Source organism: Somniosus microcephalus, chromosome 7 (assembly GCF_052327205.1).
Source record: "Somniosus microcephalus isolate GS21.2 chromosome 7, FLI_Smic_1.0, whole genome shotgun sequence".
Taxonomy (NCBI): domain Eukaryota; kingdom Metazoa; phylum Chordata; class Chondrichthyes; order Squaliformes; family Somniosidae; genus Somniosus; species Somniosus microcephalus.
Genome location: NC_140993.1, coordinates 201604904 through 201632109, shown reverse-complemented (window position 1 = coordinate 201632109; position 27206 = coordinate 201604904). Strand labels below are relative to the sequence as shown.

The following is a 27206-nucleotide window of genomic DNA, read 5'->3' as shown; positions in this document are numbered from 1 at the left end:
ACAATCTAGAGTGGAACTTCTAAACTGGAATAGGGCTAATTTCAATGGAATGCAAAAGGATCTAGCCAGGGTAAAATGGAACCAAAGACCGACAGGAAAAATTATAACGGAACAATGGGTGATCTTTAAGGTGGAGATGTTCCAAGTACAGGCTAGGTACATTCCAACAAGGGGGCAGGGTAAGGGAACCAAAGCAAGGGCTCCTTGGATGATAAGGAAGATAGAGAAGATGATGAAACAAAAAAAAAAGGGTGTATGATGAATGTCAGGTGAATTCTTCAAGGGAGAACCAGGCCAAATACAATAACTTGAGAGGGGAAGTGAAGATGAAAATAAGATTGGCAAAGAGAGAATATGTGAGGAGAATGGCGGTTAACATAAAAGGGAACCCAAAAATCTGTAAACAGTAAGCGGGTAGTAAGAGGCGGGGTGGAGCCTCTTGGGGACAAAGAAGGTGTTATGCTTAGAGGTGCAGGGCAAGGCTAGAATACTCAATGAGTACTTTGCATTGGTGTTTACTAAGGAGGTGGATGCTGACAAAATATCGGTAAAAGTGGAAAAGGTAGAAGCAATGGAAGGGGTGAAAATTGATAGACAGGATGTACTAGAAAGGCTGGGTATGCTTAGAGTGGACAAGTCGCCTGGTCCAGATGGCTTGCATCCCAGGTTGCTAAGGGAATTGGGGGAGGAGATAGCAGAAGGGCTTGCCATAATTTTCCAATCTTCCCTAGATGCGGGGGAGGTGCCTGAGGATTGGAAAGTGGCAAATGTGACACCATTGTTCAAGAAAGGGTGCAAGGACAATCCCGGTTAACAGAGATTTCCAGTTATTTAGGCGACGGTAAATCGAGAGTTTCCTGTAACTACAGGCCGGTCAGTTTAACATCATTGGTGGGTAAAGCTTTAGAAACAATAATCAAGGCAAAAATTAACGGGCACTTGGAGAGGTTTAAGCTAATTAAGGAGAGCCAACACGGATTTGTAAAAGGCAGATTGTGTTTGACTAATCTAATTGAATTTTATGATGAAGTAACAGAGAGGACTGATGAAGGGAATGCAATGGATGTTGTTTACATAGATTTTAGGAAGGCGTTTGACAAAGTACCACATAGAAGGCTGGTTAACAAAATTGAGGCTCATGGAATATGTGGCAGCTTGGATAAGGAATTGGCTTAAGGACAGAAAACAGCAAGTTGTGGTAAATGTCTGTTTTTCAGACTGGAGGATGGTAGACGGTGGTGTTCCCCAAGGGTCAGTGCTGGGGCCACTGCTTTTTTTGATATATATAAATGACCTGGACATTGAAATACAGAGTAGAATTTCTAAATTTGCTGATGACATCAAACTTGGGGGTGTGGCAAACAGTGAGGATGATACCAATCGACTGCAACAGGACATAGAAAGGCTAGCAGAATGGGCAGACAAGTGGCAGATGGAATTTAATACAGAGAAGTGTGAGGTGAAGAATTTTGGCAGAAGAAACAGGGAGAGGCAATATACACTTAATGGCACAGTTTTAAAGAGTGTGCAGGGACAGAGGGACCTGGGAGTTCATGTGCATAGGTTCCTGAAGGTGGCGGGACATATTGAGAGAGTGGTTAGCAAAACATATGGGATCTTGGGCTTCAGAAATAGAGGTATTGAGTACAAAAGTAGAGAAGTTATGCTGAACCTTTATAAAGCGCTGGTTAGGCCAATACTGGAGTATTGTGTCCAGTTCTGGTCACCACACTTTAGGAATGATGTGAAGGCACTTGAGAGGGTGCAGAGGAGATTTACCAGAATGGTTCTAGGGATGGGGGATCTTAGCTATAAGGACAGGTTGGAGAAGCTGGATTTGTTTTCATTCGAGCAAAGGAGGTTGAGGGGTGATTTGATAGAGGTGTACAAGATTATGACGGGTTTGGATAGGCTAGACGGGGAAAGGCTGTTCCCACTAATTGATGGTACAAGGACTAGGGGACACAGATTTAAGGTTTTGGGTAAGAGATACAGGGGGGATGCAAGGAAACACTTTTTTACGCAGCGAGTGGTGAGGGCCTGGAACTCGCTGCCGACGGAGGTGGTGGAAGCGGAAACACTCGGGGAAAATTGGGTCGCGCCCCCTTTGGGGCACTACCTTTGCCAGGGCGCTACTTTTAGCACCCTGAGAAAATTAGCGCCCCCACGCCCGAAATTCACTGGTGGCGCCCTACAGGAAGGCGGGGCGGTACTGGAAACGCCCCGCCTCCCTCTTGGGGCGCTGCGAGTGAATATCACGGTGCTACATGCCGCGGTACTGCAGGCCTTCCTCCCCTTCTGAAAGGGGAGGGGCCTAGCGCAGCGTGACCCAGGGCCCAGCTGGGCCACCAGGGATAGGAATGCCAGGAAAAGAGCCCGGCACTCAAGTGCCGGGCTCACAGAGCGCAGCCAGCACCCCGCCCGGGGGGGGGGGGGGGGGATGCTGGTCTGGAGGCCGGGGACAGCAACGGGGGCAGGTGCTGGCAGGCAGCCAGCAACAAAAATGGCCACCCGGCACCTCCCCTTTAATTTGCACCGCCTCGGCCGCAGGTAGGCCCCCCTGACCCTGTCGGACATAGCGTCCGGTAGTAAGTCAGGGGGCGCTACCAAAGATCGCAGCCGGGGCGCGAGCGGGGCACTGTGCACGGCGATGACGTCATCGCCAGAGGCGCAGCGCCACAGAGCGCTAACAGTTACTGCCGCCGCTAACGTCCTGCTGAACTTCGCGGAAGGCGTTGGCGGTGCCGCACCCAGGCGCTAGTTGCTTTGTGCCCCTAGGGCGCTAACGGGAGGCGCAAATCAACCGAATTTTTCCCCGTTTTCAAGGGGAAACTGGATAGGCACTTGAGGGAAATAAACTTGCAGGGCTACGGAGATAGAGGGGGGAATGGAACTGACTGGATTATTCTACAGAGAGCCGGCATGGACTCGATAGGCCAAATGGCCTCCTTCTTTGCCGTTATGACTCTATGACAGCACTTCTAACAAGTGCAGTACTCCCTCAGTACTGTACAGAAGTGCCAACCCAGGTTACATGCTCATCTCTGGAGTGAGACTTGAACCCACGACCTACTGACTTATAGGGTAGTTCTACCACTGAACCAAGGCTGACACCAGTGACAGGTGTACTCCTCCAGGCCTGATCAATGACCAAGGCTAGCTGGTCAATCGTTAACAGCTGTCTGGAGTACTCTGGCTCAAGTATTGAATTGGGTTCTCTTCCACTTGGCATTGATTTGATTGCTTACATTTCACTTCAAAATAATTAATTGGATGTAAAGTGCACGATAAGGTGCTAACTAAATGCAACGCTTCCTTACCAATCTGCGATGACTATGTCATTTCCAAGCCAACTTGACACCAAAAGAGATTCTGCTACCTCCCAACTCCTCCTAAGGGGAGTAATCACTCGCTAGTCATTAATCAACTGACAAAAGCAGATTCAAGCACTCGCTATGTAAATAGCACGTGCTGGGAAGTCCTATGAACAGGCCGGATGACCAGCATACTCAACATAAAATGTGCAAGTACATAACCACCATCTTCATGATCATAGCATGGACAGATACCATGGCACATCAAATGGTAGTTCCACTAGTTGAAAGTGTAGAACTTCAGCAGCAACTCCTTGCTTCTCTGCATCCAAATCAAAGCACCAAACACTGGATATATTAGCGTAATCGCATACCCATCCTCCAGGAAACATCTTTCACAAACATCAGTTTGCTTATCAGGTTTGTAACAGACATCAGTCTTCGCTTGAGACACATCAACCACCTTGATGTTCTTGACTTCCAACTCCAAGGCAGCGTTTCCTTCCAGGGAGTCGAGTGACAGGTGGGAAGAGCTTCTGAGCCTTCCCTCCTTCCCTCCAAATGTTTCCCTTTTTTCACCATGACCCCACTTCACTGCTGGGTCCTGAATCCTACATTGGACTAAAGGAAGCCATTCTCTTATATGCCTAGGAGCGCCAAACAAAGAGGAAGAACTGTTTTCAATATGCCTTATAAGCTACAAGTTTATCCTGCATTACATTAACCTGCAAAGGAATTTACAATCTGCAGGAAAAAAGAACATTGCTACTCCTGAACTGCATCAAACGCCAGCCATGCCCGGAGGCTTCAGCTCACCTTCGGCTGAAACAACGTAGGTCAGCAAAGACAGGTAATGGGCAGCAGAGTTTTAGATTAGCTTTAGATTTGGAGGCTGGAAGATGGGATGCTGGCCAGGAGAGCATTGGAATATTTGAGTCTAGAGGCAACAAAGGCATGGATGAGGGTTTCAGCTGCAAATGGGTTGAGTTAGGTACGAAGGCGGGTGATGTTACGGAGGAAATCTTTGGGATGGAGAGGATTATAATAGGGTCAAATCTCAGCTTGGGGGTCAAACAGGATGCCAAGGTTGCTGAAAGTCTGGTTCAGCCTGAGACAGTGGCCAGGAGTTTGTGGCAGGGGTGAAGACAATTACTTTGGTCTTTGTAATGTAAATCTGGAGAAATTATGGTTTATCTATGACCGGATGTTGGACAAGCAGTCTGACGGCACATTTAGTGGAGCAATTGAGAAAGGTGGTGGAGAAACAGAGGTAGATGTTGTCAATATACATATGGAGACCCAATGTCTGTGGATGATGTCACCAAGGGGCAGCATGTAAGTGGAAGGGGCCAAGGATGGAAACTTGGGGGACTCTCAAGGTGACAGTGCTGGGATGGAAATAGGAATCAGTTGCCTCTTGCTACAATCAGGCAGGTAAAAGTGGAACCAAATGAGGGGAGTCCTATTGAGCTGGACAACAGAGGAGATGTAGGAGGAGAATAGTGTGATCGACCATATCAAAGGATACAGAGAGATCAAAGCAGGGTTATGCACCATGGTCACAGTCACAGAAAATGTCATTCATGACTTTGGCTAAGGCTGTTTCAGTGCTGTAGGAGGGATGGAAACCTACTTGGAAGGATTCAAACAAGAAGTTGCAGAAGAGATGAGCACCGATCTGGGAGGTGACATGTTCAAGAAGAGAAAAGGGAAGTTGGAGATGGGATGGTAAATTGCAAGGACAGAAGGAGAAGTGGGGATCTTTGAGGAAGGGGAGATGATGATGGTTTTGAAAGGGAAGAAGACAGTGGCTCAAGAGGAGAAAACCATTTACAATGTTAACTGACATAATGGTCAGCAATGGAAGCTGGGTGTTTGGCAGTTTAATGGAAATGGGGTCAAAGAAGAAGGTGTGTCTCATCCATGAGATGAGTTTGAAGAGGCCATGGGAGGAGAGGGGAGAGAAACTAGAGATAGACAGGGGTTCAAGGAAAGGATAGGGGGCTACCTAGCTTTTTGGAAAGGGGAAGAGGGGAAGCAGCAGAGACAGCTGAACAAAGAGTCTCTATGTTGGTAACAAAGGCATCCATTCCCTTTACCATAACAAAGGCAGTTATAAGTAACTATCAGTAGAGGGCATCTGCTGTAAGAACTGAAATAGTTTAAAAGATTCTTACTTACTGTCAATGGGATTTTTCATTGGATATGAGTGTGTGTAGTTGTCAACACATTGAATAAGCTGTGGGCTGATGGAGGCACAATAGTTTTCTACAGCTTTAATCTGTGACTGTGTGGGAGAAGAATCTGTGCCAAAAATAGCTTGGCAATATTCTCTACAGTTTGTGTGTCGGCCTGCATAACTGCAACACAGGGATCCCACTGTAATATAACAAAAGCAAATGATAATTCAGGGTCAGTCTAAACATCCTTATATTCTTCATTTGTTCAATGATATTTGAACTAGGGCTGCAACAAAACCATGATGCTTCAAAGCGTAGTAGTACATTGAACAGTATTACTCAGAAAACATCATTATGATTTCGAAGGCAAGATAATAGTTTGCACTTGCCATCCAGTCTTCATTAAACACCTCTGCATTACAACTGAACAGTAGAGAGGAGAGATTCATTAGTGCTACAGTTATACTGTATGCAGGTATGATACAAGCGAATGACATGCTGGACAGCGACTGAGAAAATAAAGAAGAGTTTGATAGTTTTTCTCCAGCTGAACAAAGTGGTACAAAGCCCACCTCAACTGGACCTCCAATGTTAATTCAGTTCAAAATCCATTATAGTCTCCTAATTTACAGGGCTGTTTTACACCTCCTGAGATTTTCCCTCTGATGATTTACATAATCAGGGCAAGATCTAGATCCCTTTTTATCCTTTCATATTGAATTAAATTTTACATTTTCTCTCTTTACAAACTCAGCACTTCTGCCTCTTCATCACAAAGTCTGTCTTCTCTATACCACCTTCTACAATGTTTAATCATTACTCTTGAATTAGATTTGACATCAAAGAATTTCATCTACTATTGGCTTTTTTTGTTACTTAATTAACTATATCACCACTTGTACACATTCCACTTTAATATATTTAAAGAAATATTGAAATAATTGAGTATTGCATTCATCAGCATGACTTCCTGGTTTTTAGGGGGAAAAAATGACCTTACTCTCATTTCTGTTCACACAGCTGAAAAAAGCAGTCTGAAATACAAACAAAAATGTAATACATAGTTAGTAATTGTAACAACAGAAGGAGTTTGAAAAAAATCAGTTTTATACACAAATCCGTCCTTTAAAGCCACTCTCTAACACAACCTCCTTCAAGATGGATGTTAGCCATGGCATCAGCAATTATATTTTCAGGCCAGCCATTGAAGGTATGTAATATGGAGGAGGAAGCTTTCACTTCAACACCTCTTTCCCACCCCCACTCCCCCCATCCCCCCAAAAATGGAGCATTCCAATAACGTCTTGGTGCTTCAGCCAAGAACTGATGCTTGCTCCCTACAGTGACCAAGTAATTAGACAATTTTAAATTTCCTACACTGACAAAAATTGTTAATGTATAATAAACACAATACATATAAATTAAATATGAACAACTGTGTTAAAATAATGTGCCATTCTTTTAAAGGCTACATAAAACCTAATCCCCCAAAGAAATAGTACAGAGGAATATTAAATTATATTTTACAGACATCAAATTTCCCTCATTTCAACTTAAAACATTAGAAGTGAACGTTAATGTAACGTATGCAAAATTGGACATAATTACAAAACAAACAGAATGGTCACAGCTATGCAAGATATCAGATGCAGTTGGAGCAGAATGTGGGAATGGTGTCAACAGATGCCTGGGTAGTAAGAACAAAGAGAAGCAGAAATTATAGTGGGTAAGGACAGTAACGATTTGATAAAAAGACAGGGCTGCAGTAGGGGAGAACGTAGTGATTAAAGACCTCAGAGAGAGAGGGGAGATCTCGAAGCAGTCACAGCCAAGACCTATAAAAAATATAATCAGTTTAAATCAGTGCAAAAACACACATTTACCTTGACTATTGACAATTTAAAAGTCAATACTTCAAAACAGTTAATACCAGGGAACCATTTCACAACATTCAACGTATGATTAAAAAAAATATACAAATTGGTTTCCAAGTTAGCCTGGTCAAAACAATTTTATATTGTTTAAAAGATAAACTGTAAAATAAATTGAAGGATTAAGAGACTGCCTGAGAGGTTAAGGTTTACATTTCATGTGGGGGTAAATGGCAAAAATATATTTACACATATTATTTTAAACACACCATTGAATAGTACTAGGCTGAAGGAGATATCAAGAAACGGCTGAGCGCACTGGATATAGCAAAGGCTATGGGCCCCGGCAACATCCCGGCTGTTGTGCTGAAGACTTGTGCTCCAGAAATAGCCGCCTCTAGCCAAGCTGTTCCAGTACAGCTACAATACTGGCATCTACCCAACAAAGTGGAAGATTGCCCAAGTAAGTCCTGTCCACAAAAAGCAGGACAAATCCAATCCGGTCAATTACCCCCCCCACCATCAGTCTACTCTCAATCATCAACAAAGTGAAGGAAGGTGTCGTCGACAGTGCTTTTAAGCAGTACTTACTTGCTAATAACCTGCTCACTGATGCTCAGTTTGAATGCTGCCAGGGTCACTCAGCTCCTAACCTCATTCCAGCCTTGGTCCAAAAATGGACAAAAGAGCTGAATTCCAGAGGTGAGGCGAGGGTGACTGCCCCTGGCATCAAGGCAGCATTTGACAGAGTGTGGCATTAAGGGAGCCCTAGTAAAACTGAAGTCAATGGGAATCAGGGGGCAATCTCTCCATTGGCTGGAGTCATACCTAGCATAAAGGAAAATGGTTTTGGTTGTTGGGAGGCCAATCATCTCAGCCCCAGGACATCGCTGCAGGAGTTCCTCAGGGTAGTGTCCTAGGCCCAACCATCTTCAGCTGCTTCGTCAATTGCTTTCCCTCCATCATAAGGTCAGAAGTGGGGATGTTCGTTGACGATTGCACACTGTTCAGTTCCATTCGCAACTCCTCAAATAATGAAGCAATCCACGCCCACATGCAGCAAGACCTGGATGACATTCAGGCTTGGGCTGATAAGTGGCAGGTAACATTCACGCCACATAAGTGCCTGGCAATGACTATCTCCAACAAGAGCGTCTAACCACCACCCCATGACATTCGACAGCATTACCATCACCGCATCCCCCACCATCAACATCCTGGGGGTCACCATTTACCAGAAACTTAACTGGACCAGCCACATAAATACTGTGGCAACAAGAGCAGGTCAGAGGCTGGGTATTCTGTGATGAATGACTAACCTCCTGACTCCCCAAAGCCTTTTCACCATCTACAAGGCACAAGTCAGGAGTGTGATGGAATACTCTCCACTTGCTGGATGAGTGCAGCTCCAACAACACTCAAGAAGCTTGACACCATCCAGGACAAAGCAGTCCATTTGATTGGCACCCCAGCCACCACCTTAAACATAGAAACATAGAAGATAGGAGCAGGAGTAGGCCATTCGGCCCTTCGAACCTGCTCTGCCATTCAATGAGATCATGGCTGATCATCCAAATTCAGTACCCTGTTCCTGCCTTCTCCCCATATCCCTTGATTCCTTTAGCCTCAAGAAATATATCCAACTCTTTCTTGAATATATTTAATGAACTGGCCTCCACCGCCCTCTGTGGCAGAGAATTCCACAGGTTAACCACTCTCTGGGTGAAGAAATTCCTCCTCATTTCAGTCCTAAATGGCTTACCACTTATCCTTAGACTATGAACCGTGGTTCTGGACTCCCCGGTCATCCGAAACATCCTTTCTGCATCTAGTCTGTCCAGACCTGACAGAATTTTATAGGTTTCGATGAGATCCCCTCTCAATCTTCTAAACTCCAGTGAGTATAAGCCTAATCGACACAATCTCTCCCCGTACGTCATTCCTGCCATCCCAGGTATCAGCCTGGTGAATCTTCGCTGCACTCCCTCCATGGCAAGAACGTCCTTCCTCAGATAAGGTGACCAAAACTGCACACAATACTCAAGGTGCGGTCTCACCAAGGCCCTGTACAACTGCAGCAAGACATCCTTGTTCTTGTACCCGAACCCTCTTGCTACGAAGGTCAACATACCATTTGCCTTCTTAACCGCCTGCTGCACCTGCATGCTTACCTTCAGCGACTGGTACACAATAACACCCAGGTCTCTTTGCACTTCCCCTTCTCCCAATCTATTGCCGTTCAAATAATAATCTGCCTTCCTGTTTTTGCCACCAAAGTGGATAACCTCACATTTATCCACATTATAGTGCATTTGACATGTTTCTGCCCAATCACCCAATCTGTCCAAATCGTACTGGAGTTTCACGACATCCTCCTCACAGCTTACCCTCCCACCCAGCTTTGTGTCGTCTGCAAATTTGGAGATATTACATCCAATTCCCTCATCCAGATCATTAATATATATTGTGAACAGCTGGGGTCCTAGGACCGATCCTTGCGGTACCCCACTAGTCACTGCCTGCCACTCGGAAAACGACCCGTTTATTCCAACTCTTTGCTTTCTGTCCGCCAACCAGTTCTCTATCCAAGTCAATACCTTGCCCCCAATCCCATGTGCCTTAATTTTGCACGCTAATCTCTTATGTGGGACCTTATCGAAAGCCTTCTGAAAGTCCAAATACACCACATCCACTGGTTCTCCCTTATCTACTTTCCCAGTTACATCCTCAAAAAATTCCAGTGGATTAGTCAAGCATGATTTACCTTTTCTAAATCCATGTTGACTTTGTCCAATCCTGTCACTGCTTTCCAAGTGCTCTGCTATTACATCTTTTATAACAGACTCTAGCATTTTCCCCACTACTGATGTCAGGCTTACCGGTCTATAATTCCCCGCTTTTTCTCTACCACCTTTTTTGAATAGTGGAGTAACATTAGCTACCCTCCAATCCATGGGTACTGTTCCAGAGTCTATCGAGTTCTGGAAGATGACCAGCAATGCATCTACTATCTCTAGGGCCACTTCCTTAAGTACCCTGGGATGTAGACCATCAGGCCCTGGGGATTTATCGGCCTTCAGTCCCATCAATTTTCCTAACACCATTTCCCTACAAATACTGATTTCTTTCAGTTCCTTCCTCTCATCAGACCCTATGTTCTCTGGCATCTCTGGGAGGTTATTTGTGTCCTCCTTTGTGAAGACAGAACCAAAGTATGTATTTAGTTGGTCAGCCACTTCCTTGTTTCCCATTATAAATTCCCCCGATTCTGACTGCAAGGGACCTACGCTTGGCTTCACCAATCTTTTTCTCTTCACATATCTATAAAAGCTTTTACAGTCAGTTTTTATGTTCCCTGCAAGCTTACTCTCATATTCTATTTTCCCTTTCTTAATTAATCCCTTTGTCCTCCTTTGTTGAATCCTAAACTGCTCCCAATCCTCAGGATTATTGCTTTTTCTAGCCAATTTATATGTCCTCTCCTTGGATCTTATGCTATCCCTAATTTCCCTTGTCAGCCACGGTTGAGTCACCTTTTTTGTTTTATTTTTATGCCAAACTGGGATGAACAAATTCTGTAGCTCATCCATTCGGTCTTTGAATGTTTGCCATTGCCTATCCACCGTCAACCCTTTAAGTGCCATTCCCCAATCAATTCTACCCAACTCGCTCCTCAGACCATCGTAGTTTCCTTTATTTAAATTGAGGACTCTTGTCTCTGAGTCAACTACTTCATTCTCCATCTTAATGAAGAATTCGATCATATTATGATCGCTCCGACCCAAGGGGCCTCGTACAACAAGATTGCTAATTAATCCTTTCTCGTTACATAATACCCAGTCTAAGTTGGCCTGATCTCTGGTTGGTTCCTCGACATATTGGTCCAGGAAACCATCCCGTAAACACTCCAGGAATTCCTCCTCCACAGTATTGTTACTAATTTGGTTGGCCCAATCTATATGTAGATTAAAGTCACCCATGATGACTGCTGTGCCCTTATTGCACGCTTCTTTAATTTCCCTTTTAATGCCATCCCCAACCTCCACCTTACTGTTTGGAGGTCTATATACCACTCCCACTAATGTTTTTTCACCTTAGTATTTCTCAATTCTACCCATACAGATTCCACATCATCAGAGCTAATATCCTTCATTACAATTGTATTAATCCCTTCTTTAACCAGTAATGCTACCCCACCTCCCTTTCCTTTTTGCCTATCTTTCCTGAATATCGAATACCCCTGGATGTTGAGTTCCCAGTCTTGGCCATCCTTGAGCCATGTTTCCGTAATCCCAACCAAATCATATTCGTTTACCTCTATTTGCGCAGCCAATTCATCCACCTTATTACAAATGCTCCTCGCATTAAGACACAAAGCCTTCATGAAGGCTTGTTTTTTTTAACGCTCTTAGACCTATTAGAATTATTATTTACTGTGGCCACGTTTGATTTAAACCGTTGATTTCTTTGACTGCCACTTTTGTTTTTCTCCTTCCTATCTTTTGCTTTTATCCCTGTTTTCCTTTCCTCTGTCTCCCTGCACAGGTTCCCAACCCCCTGCCATTTTAGTTTAAACCCCCCCGAACAGTGCTAGCAAACCTCCCCGCAAGGATATTTGTCCCGCTCTGGTTCAGGTGCAACCCGTCCGACTTGTACAAGTCCCACCTTCCCCAGAAGCAGGCCCAGTGATCCAGGAAACTAAAGCCCTCCCTTCTGCACCAACTCATTAACCACACATTCATCTGCTCTATCCTCCTATTCCTATACTCACTAGCACGTGGCACCGGGAGTAATCCAGAGATTACAACCTTTGAGGTCCTACTCTTTAATCTGCTACCTAGCTCCCTAAATTCTTGCTGCAGGACCTCATCCCTCTTCCTACCTATGTCGTTGGTCCCAATGTGAACCACGACCTCTGCCTGTTCACCCTCCCCCTTCAGGATGCCCTGCAGCCGTTCAGTGACATCCTTGACCCTGGCACCAGGGAGGCAACAAACCATCCTGGAGTCACGTCTATGGCCACAGAAACGCCTATCTGTTCCCCTTACGATAGAATCCCCTACCACTATTGCTCTCCCACTCTTTTTCCTCCCTTCCTGAGCAGCAGAAGCACCCACGGTGCCAGGAAGTTGGCTGCTGCTGCCTTCCCCTGGTGAGTCATCCCCCTCAACAGTATCCAAACTGGTATACCTGTTTGAAAGGGGGATGGCCACAGGGGTCCCCTGCACTATCTGCCTGCTTCTATTGCTCCGCCTGGTGGTCACCCATTTCCCTTCTGCTTGTGCAGCCCTACCCTGCGGCGTGACCAACTCATCAAACGTGTAATCCACGACCCTCTCAGCATCGTGAATGCTCCACAACCCATCCATCCGCAGCTCCAGTGCCTCCATACGGCCCATTGGTAGCTGCAGCTGGATGCATTTCTGGCACACGTGGTCGTCAGGGACACTGGCAGCGTCCCTGAATCCCCACATAGAGCAAGAGGAGCATAACACGGGGCTGCGCTCTCCTGGCATGACTTACCCCTTTAATTAATTTAAATTAATTCAATACCACCAGTTAAAGATATACTCTCGGGCGCTTATTTACCAACTGTCCCCACTACACCACAGAGACCCAAGAAAATATAAACCGCAGAATTTAAGCTTGTAATGTAAAGGAGAAAGAAATACTCACCAACCAATCACTTACCTGCTTCCTGGTGACGTCACACTTGGATTACTTTTTACCTCTCTCCCCTGCTGCTGAATTGGTACGCCTCGCTCCTCCTTTTAAAGTCGCCGCTTTTCAACTGCCGCCGGTTTTAAACTCCTCAGCTGCTCACTGCTCCCTCGCAGGTCCGCTCTGGTCGGGCCTCGCCTCGCTGAATCAGCCGCCACTTTTCAACTGCCGCCGGTTTTAAACTCCTCAGCTGCTCACTGCTCCCTCGCAGGTTCGCTCTGGTTGGGCCTCGCCTCGCTGATTCACTCCCTCCATCACCGACGCACCGTGTCTGCAGTGTGTTCCATCTCGAAGATGCACTACAGCAACTCACCAAGGCTTCTTCGACAACACCTCCCAAACCCACGACCTCTGCCATCTAGAAGGGGCAGCAGGCGTATGGGAACACCACCACCTCCAAGTTCCCCTCCAACTCCCACACCATCCTGACTTGGAAACATATCACCGTTCCTTCATCGTCGCTGGGTCAAAATCCTGGAAATCACTACCCAACAGCACTGTGGGAGTACCTTCACCACACGGACTGTAGCAGTTCAAGAAGGCAGCTCACCACCTTCTCAAAGGCAATAAGGGATGGGCAATAAATGCTAACCTTGCCAGTGATGCCCACATCCCATGAATGAATGGGAAAAAAATCCTTAAAACAGATGGAACAAAGGTAGTACCATCCATAGCTGTGAAGTACCAACAGTAATGCTTAGCAATGGTGAATGGATAGCTCCAAGAAGCATTATGGATATTAATTATGAAAATACGTTTTAAATGGTCACATGGTATCGTTGGGGTGGGCAGAATTACCTTTTCCAGAACCAGAGCATTTCCTGCCAGAAAAAAGATAACACTGGAAAATATTCAAGTAGCCAGTTGTCTGGTCCCTGATTGGAGATTGATTTCCAGAGCACTTGGAGACCATAATTTAAAAATAACGGTCCTTCGAATGACTCAAAAAGTTTATTCAGTGAGTGATACAGACCACAAAAGTCCCTGGCTCAATCCCTGATCTGTGTTGAGTTAGCCGATATCAAGTCTGCTAAAATTAGACTCAACAGCCCTCAGTTAGAGAAGAGAAAATTGGCCAGAATTCTTGCTCCAGGTCAGTATCAGCTCAACTATGATTCCCCACAGTTAAATAATCCCATCAATACTCAATGTCGAGGCTCACACATCAATAATGGCCATTTGAAAAAAAAAGAGACTTGCATTTATATAGGGCTATTCACGACCTCAGGACATCGCAAAGCATTTTACAGCCAATGGAGTACTTAAAAAAAATATATATTTACCGTTGTAATGCAGGAAATGTACACAGCAAGATCCCGCAAACAGCAATGAATTAAATGATCAGACCATCTGTTACTTTAGGTGTTGGTTGAGGGATAAATGTTGGCCAGGACACTGGGGGCAACTCCCCTGCTCTTCTTCGAAAAGTGCCATGGGGTCTTTTATGTCCACCCGAGGGCCTCAGTTTAACGTCAACTCCAACAGTGCAGCACTCCCTCAGTACTGCACTGAAGTGTCAACCTAGATTATGTAGCCAAGTCTGTGGAATGGGACTTGAACCTACAACCTTCTGACTCAGAGCCGACAGTACTATCACTGAGCCAAGGCAGACACCATTTTAGCATAATGATGGAGAATAATCATACTCAACAGCCTGTGAAACCATACCCAACAGGGAGTCAACACCTCCAAGAGAATCAGGGAGGGGAGAAAATTGGCAAGATATGACCCCACCCCCTCAAAAAAAAATTGTTGGATCCTACAGAGGGATTTGGAATGGTGTATATATAGAATAATGCTCATTGTGGAAATGGCATTCCAATTCAAAATCTTAACAGGGTAGATAAAACAAAAAGATTGCAGCTTCTTGCCCCAACTGAAAATGGGACACTAACTTCAACAGGAAACCAAAGTGTGCCCCAAGCCTGCTGAATTACATCAACAAATTAAGTGAGACTAATCAATGACTGTATTTGTATCTCACCAATCTAGTGAGCTGAAACCAGACCACAAAAGTGCAGCCATCCATGACAAAAGTTCTGAAGCGCTAAGAGATTAGAAAATTGAGTGATGATCTAATAGGTTTTAACTTTGAGGTGGCCTTCATGAAATAAAAGATGGCCTCCTCACAAACCTGATGCAAGAGGGTCCTGGAAGACGAAGTGCAGTGAGATGGACATGGATGGAGTTGGATTTCAGTCACAGTTTAAGATGATATTTCAGGTTCTCAAAAATGGAAGGACAGAAGACTAATGGCTTACAAGAACATCACTGCACACATTCACTTTACTTCACATTGTAAGCGTAGCTCATGAATAGAAACATAGAAGATAGGAGCAGGAGTAGGCCATTCGGCCTCTCGAGCCTGTTCCACCATTTAATGAGATCATGGCTGATCATCCAAATTCAGTACCCTGTCCCTGCTTTCTCCCCATATCCCTTGATCACTTTAACCTTAAGGAATATATCTAACTCCTTCTTGAATATATTTAATAAGTTGGCTTCAACTGCCTTTTGTGGTAGAGAATTCCACAGGTTCACCACTCTCTGGGTGAAGAAATTCTTCCTCATCTCTGTCCTAAATGGCATACCCCTTATCCTTAGACTGTGACCCCTGGTTCTGGACTCCCCCGCCATCGGGAACATCCTTCCTGCATCTAGTCTGTCTAGTCCTGTTAGATTTTTATAAGTTTCAATGAGATCCCCGAGCGAATATAAGCCTAATCGACTCAATCTCTCTTCATACGTCATTCCTGCCATCCCAGGTATCAGTCTGGTGAATCTTCGCTGCACTCCCTCAGATAAGGCGACCAAAACTGCATACAATACTCAAGATGTGGTCTCACCAAGGCCCTGTATAACTGCAGCAAGACATCCTTGCTCTTGTACTCGAATCCTCTTGCTATGAAGGCCAACAAACCATTTGCCTTCTTAACCGCCTGCTGCACCTGCATGCTTACCTTTAGCGATTGGTGCACAAGGACACCCAGGTCTCATTGCACTTCCCCTTTTCCCAATCTATTGCCATTCAGATAATAATCTGTCTTCCTGTTTTTGCCACCAAAGTGGATAACCTCGCATTTATCCACATTATACTGCATCTGCCCAATCACCCAACCTGTCCAAATCATACTGGAGTTTCTCTGCATCCTCCTCACAGCACACGCCCACCCAGCTTTGTGTCGTCTGCAAACTTGGAGATATTACCTCTAGTTCCCTCGTCTAGATCATTAATATATATTGTGAATAGCTGGGGTCCTAGCACTGATCCCTGCGGTACCCCACTAGTCATTGCCTGCCACTCGGAAAGAGACCCGTTTATTCCAACTCTCTGCTTCCTGTCTGCCAACCAGTTCTCTATCCAAGTCAGTACCTTACCCCAATCCCATGTGCTTTAACTTTGCACGCCAATCTCTTATGCGGGACCTTATCGAAAGCCTTCTGAAAGTCCAAATACACCACATCCACTGGTTCTCCCTTATCTATTCTACCAGTTACATCCTCAAAAAATTCCAGTAGATTAGTCAAGCACGATTTACCTTTTGTAAATCCATGTTGACTTTGTCCAATCCTGTCACTGTTTTCCAAGTGCTCTGCTATTACATCTTTTATAATGGACTCTAGCATTTTCCCCACTACCGATGTCAGGCTTACCGGTCTATAATTCCCCGTTTTCTCTCCACCACCTTTTTTAAATAGTGGGGTTACATTAGCTACCCGCCAATCCATGGGAACTATTCCAGAGTCTATAGAATTTTGGAAGATGACCAGCAATGCATCTACTATTTTCTAGGGCCACTTCCTTAAGTACCCTAGGATGTAGATTATCAGGCCCTCCAGGATGTATCGGCCTTCAATGCCGTCAATTTCCCTAATGCCATTTCCCTACAAATACTGATTTCATTCAATTCCTTCCTCTCATTAGACCCTATGTTCCCTGACATCTCTGGAAGGTTATTTGTGTCCTCCTTTGTGAAGACCGAACCAAAGTATGTATTTAATTGTTTAGCCATTTCTTTGTTCCCCATTATAAATTCCCCTGATTCTGACTGCAAGGGACCTACGCTTGACTTCACCAATCTTTTTCTCTTCACATATCTATAGAAGCTATTAGTCAGTTTTTATGTTCCCTGCAAGCTTACTCTCATATTCTATTTCCCCCCTCTTAATTAATCCCTTTGTCGTCCTTTGCTGAATCCTAAACTGCTCCCAATCCTCAGGTTTGCTGCTTTTTCTGGCCAATTTATATGTCCTCTCCTTGGATCTTATGCTATCCTCCCCTTGTCCATTCTCTTCCCACCTACATCCGCGACTCTTTGGACGCCCTCCGCCACTTTAACAGTTTCCAGTTTCCTGGCCCCAACCGCTTCCTTTTCACCATGGACGTACAATCCCTCTACACCTCCATCCCCCACCCGGATGGCCTGAGGGCGCTCCGCTTCTTCCTTGAACAGAGGCCCGACCAGTCCCCATCCACCACCACCCTCCTCCGCCTGGCTGAACTTGTTCTCACATTGAACAACTTCTCCTTTAACTCCACTCATTTCCTCCAAATCAAAGGTGTTGCCATGGGTACCCGCATGGGTCCTAGCTATGCCTGCCTTTTCGTGGGCTATGTGGAACAATCTTTGTTCCAGTCCTACTCGGGTCCCCTCCCTCACCTCTTTTTCCGATACATTGATGACTGTATCGGTGCCATTTCCTGCTCTCGTCCCGAACTTGACAATTTCATTCACTTTGCCTCCAATTTCCACCCTTCCCTCACCTTCACATGGTCCATCGCTGACTCTTCCCTTCCTCGACTTCTCCGTCTCCATCTCTGGGGATAGGTTATCGACCAATATTCACTACAAGCCCACTGACTCCCACAGCTACCTGGACTACACTTCCTCCCACCCCGCTTCCTGTAAGGACTCTATTCCATTCTCCCAGTTTCTCCGTCTCCGCCGTATCTGCTCCGACGATGCCACCTTCCACACCAGTGCTTCACACGTCTTCCTTTTTCCGCAACCGAGGATGCCCCTCTACCGTGATTGACACTGCCCTCGACCGTGTCAGTTCTATCTCCCGCACTTCTGCCCTCACCCCTGCCCCTCCCTCCCGGAACAACGATAGGGTTCCCCTTGTCCTCACCTTTCACCCCACCAGCCTCCACATTCAACAGATCATCCTCCGGCATTTCCGCTACCTCCAAAGTGATCCCACCACCAAACGTATCTTCCCCTCCCCTCCCCTTTCAGCATTCCGCAGGGACCGCTCCCTCCGAGACACCCTAGTCCACTCCTCTATCACCCCAAACAACCCTTCCCCTTCGCCTGGCACCTTCCCGTGCAAGCGGAGGAGATGTAACACCTGCCCCTATACCCCCCCCTTCCCACTGTCCAGGGCCCCAAACACCCCTTCCAGGTGAAACAGCGATTTATTTGTACTTCTCGCAATCTAGTATACTGTATTCGCTGCTCACGATGCGGTCTCCTCTACATTGGGGAGACCAAACGCAGATTGGGTGACCGCTTTGCGGAACACCTCCGTTCAGTCCGTAAGGGTGACCCCGAGATTCCAGTCGCCTGTCATTTTAATTCAACGCTCCATTCCCACTCGGACCTCACCGTCCTTGGCCTCTTGTATTGTTCCACGGAAGCTCAACGTAAACTCGAGGAACAGCACCTCATCTTCCGATTAGGCACTCTGCAGCCTTCCGGACTCAATATCGAGTTCAACAATTTCAGATCATAACCTCGGCCCCTATTTCATTTTTTCTTGTGATTTTTCCACTCCTTTTCCCCCCCCCCCCCTTCCTTTTGTTTCGCTCTCACACCTGGCAGCTATCTCTTGCCCTGCCAGTACACTTTACACCCAATCTCAGCCTATTACCATCTCGTCTTGCTTCTAATAACTTTTATTGTCTCTTTTTTACTTCTTTTGTTTCTTTTATTCTTTTGTCCGATCGCAGCCCTGCCTCCGATCTATCTTTTCTTTCCAGTTTTGAAGAAGGGTTCGACCCAAAACGTCAACTCAAATTTCTGTCCACGGATGTTGCCTGACCTGCTGAGTTTTTCCAGCATTTTCTGTTGTTATTTCTAATTTCCCTTGTTAGCCACAGTTGAGTCACCTTCTTTGTTTTATTTTTATGCCAAACAGGGACGAACAAATTCTGTAGTTCATCCATGCGATCTTTAAATGTTTGCCATTGTCTATCCACCGTCAACCATTTAAGTAACATTCCCCAATCCATCCTAGCCAACTCGCGCCTCATACCATCGTAGTTTTTTATTTAAATTCAGGACCCTAGTCTCTGAGTCAACTACTTCACTCTCCATCTTAATGAAGAATTCTATCATATTATGATCGCTCCTCCCCAAGGGGCCTCGCACAACAACATTGCTAATTATTCCTTTCTCATTACATAATACCCAGTCTAAGATGGCCTGATCTCTAGTTGGTTCCTTGACATATTGGTCCAGGAAACCATCCTGTATACACTTTAGGAATTCCTCCTCCACAGTATTGTTACTAATTTGGTTATCCCAATCTATATGTAGATTAAAGTCACCCATGATAACTGCTGTGCCCTTATTGCAAGCGTCTCTAATTTCCCGTTTAATGCCATCCCTGTTTGGGGGTCTGTATACAACTCCCACTAACGTTTTCTGCCCCTTGGTATTTCTCAGCTCTAGCCATACAGATTCCACATCATCAGAGCTGATATCCTTCCTTACTATTGTGTTAATCTCTTTAACCAGCAATGCTATCCCACCTCCTTTTCCTTTTTGCCTGTCCTTCCTGGATGTTGAATTGCCAGCCTTGGTCACCTTGGAGCCATTTACATCATTCCAATTACATCACATCCGTTTACATCTATTTGCGCAGCTAATTCATCCACCTCATTACGACTGCTCCTCACATTAAGACACAAAGCCTTCAGGCTTGTTTTTTTTTTTTAAACACTCTTAGTCCTTTTAGAATTATTATTTACTGTAACCCTGTTTGATTTACACCCTTTATTACTCTGCCTTCCACCTTTGCTTTTCTCCTTCCTGTCTTTAGTTTCTATCCTTGCTGCCCTTTCCTCTGTCTCCCTGCATAGGTTCCCAACCCCCTGCTATTTTAGTTTAAACCCTTCTCAACAGCACTAGCAAACACTCCCCCTAGGACATCGGTACCGGTCCCACCCAGGTACAAATCGTCCAGTTTCTACTGGTCCCACCTCCCCCAGAACCGATTCCAATGTCCCAGGAATTTGAATCCCTCCCCCTTGCACTATTCCTCTAGCCACGTATTCATCTGAAATATCCTTCTATTTCTACTCTGACTAGCACGTGGCACTGGTAGCAATCCTGAGATTACTACCTTTGAGGTCCTATTTTAAAATTTACCTCCTAACTCCCTATATTCAGCTTTTAGGGCCTCATCCCATTCTTTACCTATATCGTTGGTACCTATATGCACCACGATAACTGGTTGTTCACCCTCCCCCTCTAGAATGCCCTGCAGCCGCCCCAAGACATCTTTGACCCTTGAACCAGGTTCGACCATTCCAACAACTCATCAGCTTCGTTTTCAAATATTGCTAGGAAAGTTATACCTGGGTAACACCATTTGATGAAGATCCAAGTCATCTCAAACTGAGAGCCCATTTATGTGACTGTATTTTTCATTCCAATTTCTGCAATGCCCCCAGCATTTTCTCAGATTCTGAATTCAGATTGGCAGAGAGAGTTAATAACTTAAAACTAACAATTCCCCAGGACCAGCTGGTATAAATCCACGGATGCTGAAAGGGATGAAGGAGGACATTGGTCGGGAACTGGCTTATCTGTATGTTAGAATCAATGAGCCTTGGTAAGGTTCCACAAGACTGGAAAATGACTTAGTTCAGTGAAGTCTACTAAACGATTCGTCATCAGAATCAAAACAAAAAAATGCAACCCATTCCAATAGGCTGTAGTATTTTTTTCTGTTTTAGAGAACCAGTTAAATTAAAAATACACATCAACAGCACATTGATCATTGTCCCTACATGCATTTCAGAGAATCATACAGCACAGGAGGAGTCCATTTGGTCCATTGTGCCTCTGCCGGCTCTTTGGTAGAGCTATCCAATGATCCTACTCCCCAGCTCTTTCTCCATAGCCCTGTAAATTTTTCCCCTTCAAGCATTTATCCAATTTTCTTTTGAATGTTACTATTGAATCTGCTTCCACCACCCTTTCAGGCAGTGCATTCCAGATCACAACAACTCATTGTGTAAAAAGATGTTTCCTCATGTCACCTCTGGTTCTTTTGACAATTACCTTGGCCGCGATTTTACTAATGGAGGTGAGTTGGATGCGGGTCAGGTGGTCGGTGGGTCCCGCTCCCGCCTCTGCTGTCAGGCAAGAAAAATTTGCGATTTTGCCGTAATTGGGCAATTGATTCCCTGCGTGTGCGCCCCCCTGGCCCAATTAGTTACTTGGGTCTGAAACTCGCCTCTGCTGACGTCATTTATCCAGCTGCTTTTAAGGGCTCCAAGCAATCTTGGTTCATTTCCTCCCTTTGTACTTCCAGAGTGACTACTGTGCTAAGTGTTTGATACTCCTGAAATGTCTAGCTCAAGGCCCAAGGCCTCACCTCACTTTGATGATGACTGCCTCCATACTCTGGTGGAGGGAGGCAGAGCTCAAAAGGATGTGCTCTTTCCTTCCTCTGGAAGGAAAAAATCTCCCCAGCAGACCAAAGCAGTGTGGCTGCAACTGGCTCAGGAGGTCAGCTCCAGATCATTGTGCAGCAGTGCCGAAAGAGGTTCAATGACCTTGTCCACACAGGAAAAGTGAGTATACCATCACTTTTACCCTCATTCTGCTCCCCATCTCCTCTCAGCATCAGTACGCTGCATTGTCAACCTACTCCGACACACCCCACTTTACCCTTACATCCCTTGCACCCTTAACCATCCCTCTCTCTCTATGTACACAATCACTTCACTATTCGACTATGCTGTCCTCACACTCCCTATCACTGTTATGCTATGACAACAACTAACAACACACAGGGAGGGCCATTGGCATTGGGACCTCACTCCATCTTTGTCTCCTTCTAAGCATCGATGCTATGGATTCTCTACACTCACTCCATCATTCTCACTCAAACTCCACTTGTGTCCCTCATTGCAGGAAAAGAGAGCCCACAATAAGAGGGAAAGGGCGAAGACAGGAGGAGGGCCACCCTCAATAGCCCATCTCACCAGCGCTGAGGAGGCGGCCCTAGAGATCGTTGGAGCCGAGGAGGATCTGGAAGTGGGGGACGGACAGACTGGCGCAGTAGAGCAAGCTGGTGACAGAATAGTTTTGCATCTCTCTCATTTACATTGCATGAGTGACTGATATGGCTTCTGATGCTCATACAGATTGACTTATGATCATCTGCACAAGTCCATGCTACGTTAATATCACATGTCTAACTCATGCCTTTACTCCCCCACAGGACCATCGACAGTCCCCCTCCCCACTGTCCAGAAGGAAGAGCCGGAGCCAGAAGACTCCTCAGAGGAAGCTGCAACCTCTGAGGGTGCAGTGTCAGCAGAATTAAGCGCACCCAGCACCAGCGCAGAAACGCACACCTCGGTGGGACCTTCGGGAGACAGGGTAGCATTGTCACCTGGTGTATCACAGCTCATAAGTGAGCATCAACAGATGGTGGAGACAGGGACAGCAGTGAAGAGTCCTCATCGGAGGCCGCAGGGCGCTCCCAGCTCTGCTCAGCTGCATGTGGACCCTGTGCCTCTGATCCATCCAGAAAAGAGAGCAGTGCTGGAACTTCAGGAACAAGTACAGGAGTCTCTGGCAGGTTTGGTCTCCAGGGTTATTGCGAGTGTGGAGAGGATGGAGGAGTCCATATCTAACATGAGCAGTGCCTTTGTGGAGGCAATGGCACATGAACGCACCACCACGGAAAGGATGGCTACGGCCATGGAGGAAATAAGTTGCCAGAGTCAGGTAAACATGGTGAATGTTCAGAAAAGACTGACATCTCTGGAGGAGCAATGGGCAGCTATTGAGCAGAGAAACCAGAGCTTCATGGAAGTCCTTTTGCGTAGGACTGCCAGTGCAGATACAGGTTCTCATGGTCCCCTGATGTGCAGCAAGGTACTGTCAAGTCATTTGCTAGCACTGAAGTGGGGCTGACCCATGAGAGGGATGTTGGTGGCAGGCAACAAGGAAGTGGGGGCTCCTCTCCAAGCACTCACACTCCCATGTCACTGAGTAGCCCTCGGTCAGAGCCCCACCAGAGTCCTCACCCAACTGAGATGGGCGTCTCAGCCCCTGCACAGACGCAGGAGGAGCAGACAGTTGATGAGCCCTCACAGGCTCGCAAACCCAGAGGACGCCTGCCAAAGGTGTCGAACCAGGAGCAGCATGAAAGTGAGCAAGGTGCCTCCACATCTGCTGAAGCCACAGGGGAGGCACCACGTAGAAGCACGCGTAAGAGGAAGATAAAGCACAATTAGTCACAAAGGTAGTCACTTGAGTGTTCTGTTCTGTTGTCTTTTGTTTTCTTTAATATTTGACATTATCATCTTTTTGTGACTGGATGAAACAGAAGTGATGGTAAACAGTTGAAGTTCTGGCCTATGTGATCTCGGAAATGGAAGTTCCACATTGTGGGCTCAGGGCGACTTGCATTTGTAATGATGGTGGTGAGAGTGATGGGAACCCACAGGTTCTTTTACATTGTGTATGGTGTGTTAAGAAGGTGTCAGCCACATTTGTTTGATTCGTCTGCATAAGCTAATCTGGCAAAGATTAGTGCATCCCTTGCATCACGGGCAGCAATGTGCTCGCGTGCTGCTGGAACTGCCGCATCTGCCTCTGCAAGGTCTTCCTCCTCCTCCTCCTCCTCATCTGAGGAGGCTATGTGCTGAGCCACTTGTTCCTCAGGCAGCTGGAAGCCACGATGCTGTGCGATGTTGTGCAGTGCACAGCAGACCATGACCCTGGCTGCTGAATACTGTAGGGCTCCACCTGATCTATCAAGGCATCTGAATCGAACCTTCAGCAAGCCGATGGTTTGCTCGATAATGGATCTGGTGGAAATGTGGCTGGCACTGTAGCGTTCCTCAGCTTCGGTCGATGGTCTCCTCAACAGCTACGTCTTCAGGGGATAGCCCTCCTCTCCAAGTAGCCACCCGGAAAGTTGGTTTGGCGGATTGAAGAGCGGAGGCACACTAGACTGGCGTAGGATGAACGAGTCATGACAACTGCCGGTGTACTTCGCGCAAACATGCAAAATGTCCTTCCTGTGGTTACACACCAGCTGCACGTTGAGGGAGTGGAAGCCCATGCGGTTGACAAAAACAGCTGGGTTGTGATGGGGTGCCCTAAGGGCCACATGTGTGCAGTCTACGACGCCCTGCACCCTTGGCAAGCCTGCCATATTTGCAAAGCGGTTAAACTTGCTTGATCCGTGGAGAAGAGGATGTAATTGTGCGCCTTTGCAAAGAGGGAATCGGTTACCTGCGTGATGCAGGTTTGTGTGGCCGACTGGGAGATACCGCTGATGAGCCCTGGAAGGGCCCTGAAGCAAAAAATTTGAGGGCGGTGGTGACTTTGACAGCCACTGGTAAGGGGTGCCCACCCGCTCCTCTGGGCGCCAGGTGTTGGTGCAGCATTGCGCAGATGTCAGCGACTACCTCGCGCGAAAGTCTCAGCCTCCTTTGGCACTGCTGCTCAGTCATGTTGAGGAAGGTCATCCTCGGCCTGTAAACCCTGTGTTGGGGGTATCTCCTGCGGCGACGTGCATCCCTGCGCTGACGCCTTCTGCCCTGTGCAGCATCAGGTGGCTGAGCAGGAGGTTGGCGCTCCTGCTGTTGGTGCTGCTGTTGTGCCTGGTTCTGCTGCTGCCACGGATGCTCGTCCTCTAAATCTGAGGACCAGGATGAAAGGAAATAAATGGTTCCCATGCTGCTGGTAGATATTTCTGTTGAAGAAGCGCTCAGTCAATGTGGGGAGAGAGTTTTCCAGGAGGTGACAGTGGAGATGGATCTCAGCCTCACCACTTCCAAGATCAGTAGACCTGCAAAATGTTTTCCAAGACCTGAAAAAACAAAGTTCTGCCACCTGCAACTGATCCTTGTTGAGAGCTCCGTTTTTATGCTGAAGCTGCAGCTGTCAAGAAGGCAGCCACTTGTGAACCCGCCACATTAACTGGCGTGGAACATGCTGAAAATGTGGTAAAATTTAAAAGGGCAGTTAACTGCCTTAAGGGCCTATCCCATCGCTTGGTGGCGGGACCGAATGGGAGTCTGCAAGCCCGCTTTTGGCAAAGTTGCACAGAAGCGGGTTGACGGTGGGATCGGAACCCGCCGGCATTTTTAGCCATTTTACCACCTGACCCGCCTCCTCAGGGCTGGTAAAATTGAGCCCCTTAAATTTGTGTCCTCTGGTTACCAACACTTCTGCCACTGGAAACAGTTTCTCCTTAATGACTCGTATCAAAGCCACTCATGATTTTCAACACCTCTATCAAATCTCCTCTTAACCTTCTCTTCTCTAAGGAGAACAACCCCAGCTCCTCCACATAATTGAAGTCACTCATCCTTGGTATCATTCTAGTAAATCTCTTCTGCACCCTCTCTAAGGCCTTGACATCCTTCCTAAAGTGTGGTGCCCAAAACTGAACACAGTACTCTAGCTGAGTTCTAACCAGTGTTTTATAACGGTTTAGCATCTAGATGTATCTTGGATTAAAAGGAGCAATGAATAGGTCACTGAATAAAAATGCCACTGTTTAACAGTCAATTAACACTCATGTAGACAACGCAAAGCAGTATTTCCCTAAAGCTATTTGACACTATGTAAAGCTTAATCCAGATCCATACTTATTTCAAGGGAATAAGGGGTTACATGAAAAAAATGTATGCACACCAAATTCTGTCTTCAGGCAAGTTGTAACCAGGGTCCACAAAACGATAAATATGCACTGTTGCACTTTATTTTATAAATATTTCATTTATAGTGTATTTCACCTTGCTCTACTTTTCAGTTCACTTGCATATATATTATTACCTTCTATGAACTGCGCTTCAAACATGCATGCTGTAGTAGACTAAATTTATTGATTGGGCAACAGAATTGTCTGATTAAGGGATTGTAAGCAATTCCCTTCAATGCGCTCTATTGTACCTACATTTAAAAATGGTGGCAAAATTGACCCTGGCAACCAGTTACCCATTAGCCCAACATCAGTAACAAGTAACAAAATGGAATAACATGTAATTAGGAGGGGTGGATCTTGTCTAACAAACTTCCTTATTCCTTTGAAGATGCAGATAAAAGTAGGCAATGTCACTCCCTATGATCTGGTTAATTTGGGCTTCCTGAAAGCTTTTGACAAAGTTCCACATGAATGACTTCAAGGAGCTAAAAGCTACAGGAATCCAAGTAGAACATGAGACTGGATGAGAAACTGATTAAAAATAAAATAACCAAGTATTCTAGAAACAATTAGGAGGAGGGGGGAGGGGCAAGAGGAGAAGTGTTGAGCAGAGTAATAAAAGGATCACTGCTTGGATTCTATGGTTTGCAATCTACATATAAATAATGGATACCAAAACCAAATTTTAGCTGGTCTGATTTACTGAAAAACAAAAGTAGGGAGAACAATGGAGTCACAGGATATAGAAAAAGATTTTCAGAAGAATTTAGACTGGTTCTGCAATTGGGCACCAATATAAATGTAAAACATTATATATAGATAAAAAAACTATGGAACATCACAGAATCAAAGGCCCCGATAGTTACGGAGAGGTAAGGAGGATGTGGGAAGCGCGACAGCACGGAGAAAACCCAGCAAGGCCAGGGACAGAGAGGTCCTGTTGAATTTAACACACATTATAATTTTTTTCTTCTGTTTCCCACATGACAGCCAGCCATACTGACAGGCTGGCTGCCGGGTAAGAAAATCATTGGCAATCGGGAGCAGGGTGGTGGGGTGTGCCGGGGAGGGAACGCGAGATCAGAGCTGTGTGGGGGCGATCGCCACAGGGGAGAGAGAGTGGCCATAATCGGCAAAGGGGAGGCCAAAGGCTTCCTTCAGGGGCCGGGGGAGCACCCCTGCTCCTCCTGGCCCACAAGGAGTGCTGT

At 46.1% G+C, this 27206-nt stretch overlaps 1 protein-coding gene across 1 annotated transcript in view; it reads right to left on the bottom strand.

Annotated features, from left to right (window-relative positions):
- Positions 1-27206, bottom strand: part of reck (reversion-inducing-cysteine-rich protein with kazal motifs) — a 250308-nt gene that overhangs the window by 164695 nt on the left and 58407 nt on the right. The window contains exons 8-9 of the mRNA XM_085993983.1: positions 6495-6528; positions 5496-5693 (exon numbers count right to left, since the gene is read on the bottom strand). Of these exons, the coding sequence (XP_085850109.1) occupies positions 5496-5693; positions 6495-6528 (232 nt within the window). The remainder of the gene's footprint in view (positions 1-5495; positions 5694-6494; positions 6529-27206) is intronic.